The 2,119-nt window shown below is 49.8% G+C and overlaps 1 protein-coding gene across 1 annotated transcript in view; it reads right to left on the bottom strand.

Moving 5' to 3' along the window:
• Window positions 1-526: 526 nt before the first annotated feature.
• The window catches only part of Ahsg (alpha 2-HS glycoprotein), a 7,362-nt gene continuing 5,769 nt past the window's right edge, over window positions 527-2,119 (bottom strand). The window contains exons 6-7 of the mRNA XM_005344746.1: window positions 1,742-1,825; window positions 527-1,175 (exon numbers count right to left, since the gene is read on the bottom strand). Of these exons, the coding sequence (XP_005344803.1) occupies window positions 900-1,175; window positions 1,742-1,825 (360 nt within the window). The 3' untranslated portion in view covers window positions 527-899. The remainder of the gene's footprint in view (window positions 1,176-1,741; window positions 1,826-2,119) is intronic.

The following is a 2,119-nucleotide window of genomic DNA, read 5'->3' as shown; positions in this document are numbered from 1 at the left end:
CACGCAGTACTCACAGCAGGCAATACACACAAAGCATGCAGTATACACAACAGGCGGTACACACAGCAGGTCTTTGTCGAGTGGGTCTCTTTTCCACCTTCCTGTGGTTTCCAGGGGGTTGGAGCCAAGTTGCTGGACTCACACAACAATCACCATCTCGTCAGCCCAAGCCTAATGAACAAATCCAATGAAAGTGAGGTTCCTGTGTTAATCACCAATCAATCTCTCCTTACCTGAGAGCTAGAAAAAGTCAACTCAGTCTTTCCAAAGTGTAGGCACTGGGCCCACCTTTAAGCATGTTTTTGGTCCTCCGACAGTGAATAGAATTGTTTTCTCATGAGGAAATGGTCATCTCTTATAGGCCTCAAGCACACCTTGGTCTCAAACTTCCTAATTATCGCAACCCAGCAGATTTTTCTCCTGCTTCTCTTCTGCGTCTGTTCCCACTTAGACTTGGTAAAGCAACACTGGTGCACTTGTTGGCCTGACACCATACCCAAGAGTACTGGAAGGAGGTAGACAACGATCAAGACCGCGGTTTGTCTCAGAACCTTCCTATTTAAGAAAGGTCCTTCTGGCACTTTTATTCATGGATGTATATAAGATTGGCAAGAGCACCTTTCCAAGTCACAGTTGCAACCATTTTCTATGAGGTCAGTGAGAAGGCAGAGAAACAGTGGCAGACATTTGTCATCACAACAGTGGCCATGCTGCTGCCGGTTTTGAGCCTTTCATCAATCATGGCCATCCCTTCTCTGCCCCTGTTCTCTGAGGAATGAAGAGCACTGGGATTCAAGCTGTGAGGTGGCACTTGTTTTGTCAGGGGACAAGCTCCCAGCCTCGTGTCCAGCCTTGGACAAAATAGCGGCTATGTCCTCTCTACCGAAACTGAGCCTAGCCTAGATACGGAAGTATCTCACCCTGCCTGGGCACAGGCGGACTGCTGGGTCAGCAGCACCTGCGGGGCCAGAGTGGACCACCTTAGGCAGGTTAACAACCTCTCCTGAGGCCGACTCCACGGAGGCCACAGGTGAGAAGGCATGGCGCAGGTCATGGTGGGTTCGGTGGGCTGGAGGGCCTGGAGGAACCGCCACCACCAGAGATGCCGGTGGGTTAGCTGGTGGGACTGGGGGTGCAGCTTGGTCCACTGCGGGTGCAGGATTGGCTGGCTGTGGCTGTAGGGACACGAGGAGAGAGAGGACCATTTTCTTAGGTAAGATTGTTTCCTCCTCCCAGGCAGGTCTCCCCATGAGTCTGGGATGCGCCCCTCTCTATTTCCTCCCAGTAATGATCGTGAGTTGGGGAGAACATAATTAAAGAGAACTGGTAAAATACTGAGGATCCTCATGGGAAGAGGTAACTGGCCTATGGGGCTCCAGTCTCTCTAGTATTACTGCAGTCCCCGTAGACTTCAACAAACACAGTCCCATTTACACGTACCCCACCCACAGAGAACCTTCACCCTTTCCCGGGAGCACCCAGGAGCTGCCAGGCAGAGCAGCCCACTTGGTCTCTGGAAATAGGAAAAGCATTTCCACCTTTTACACATAACAAGGTGGCTTTGCCAGCTACACATGAGGACTCTTCTCCCCTGTAGCCACCAGAGGGTGAGACAGAAGGACCCAACCGGAACACGCTTCCCCTGTCAGTGAGCCCTCCCACTTTGAGGCTTAGGACAGGGCAGTTGGGTCCCATTCCTCCTAATCCATGGCAGAAGCCTGAAGGGGATCCATGAAGTTACCTGTTTTTGGAAAACTCTGCAGGCCACTGAAAGCTCTTCATCATCAAGCTTTTTGACAAGACTTGCCTTGCAGAAGCCATATTGCTGTCCCCAGAAAGAAAGGAGTTATTTTAAGTGATATAGAAATGGTTCTCTCCCAGTTTCAATAATGGTATAACATTTTGAAGCGAAGGAACTTAAGTTTCTAATTCTTTTCTTCTAAATTTGCCCCTTTGAAGTTTATAATTTCTGGGCAACTCTCTCTTGAGAAGCCACACCCATGCCCTAAGTAATGAAAGCCAGTTAGTTCTCTCTCTCTCTCTCTCTCTCTCTCTTTCTCTCTCTCTCTCTCTCTCTCTCTCTCTTTCCTTCTCTTCCTCTCTCTGCCTCTCTCTTTCC

This window comes from Microtus ochrogaster, chromosome 2, assembly GCF_000317375.1.
Source record: "Microtus ochrogaster isolate Prairie Vole_2 chromosome 2, MicOch1.0, whole genome shotgun sequence".
Classification (NCBI taxonomy): domain Eukaryota; kingdom Metazoa; phylum Chordata; class Mammalia; order Rodentia; family Cricetidae; genus Microtus; species Microtus ochrogaster.
The sequence above is the reverse complement of the archived record's forward strand: the minus strand, read 5'-3'. Positions and strand labels throughout refer to the sequence as shown.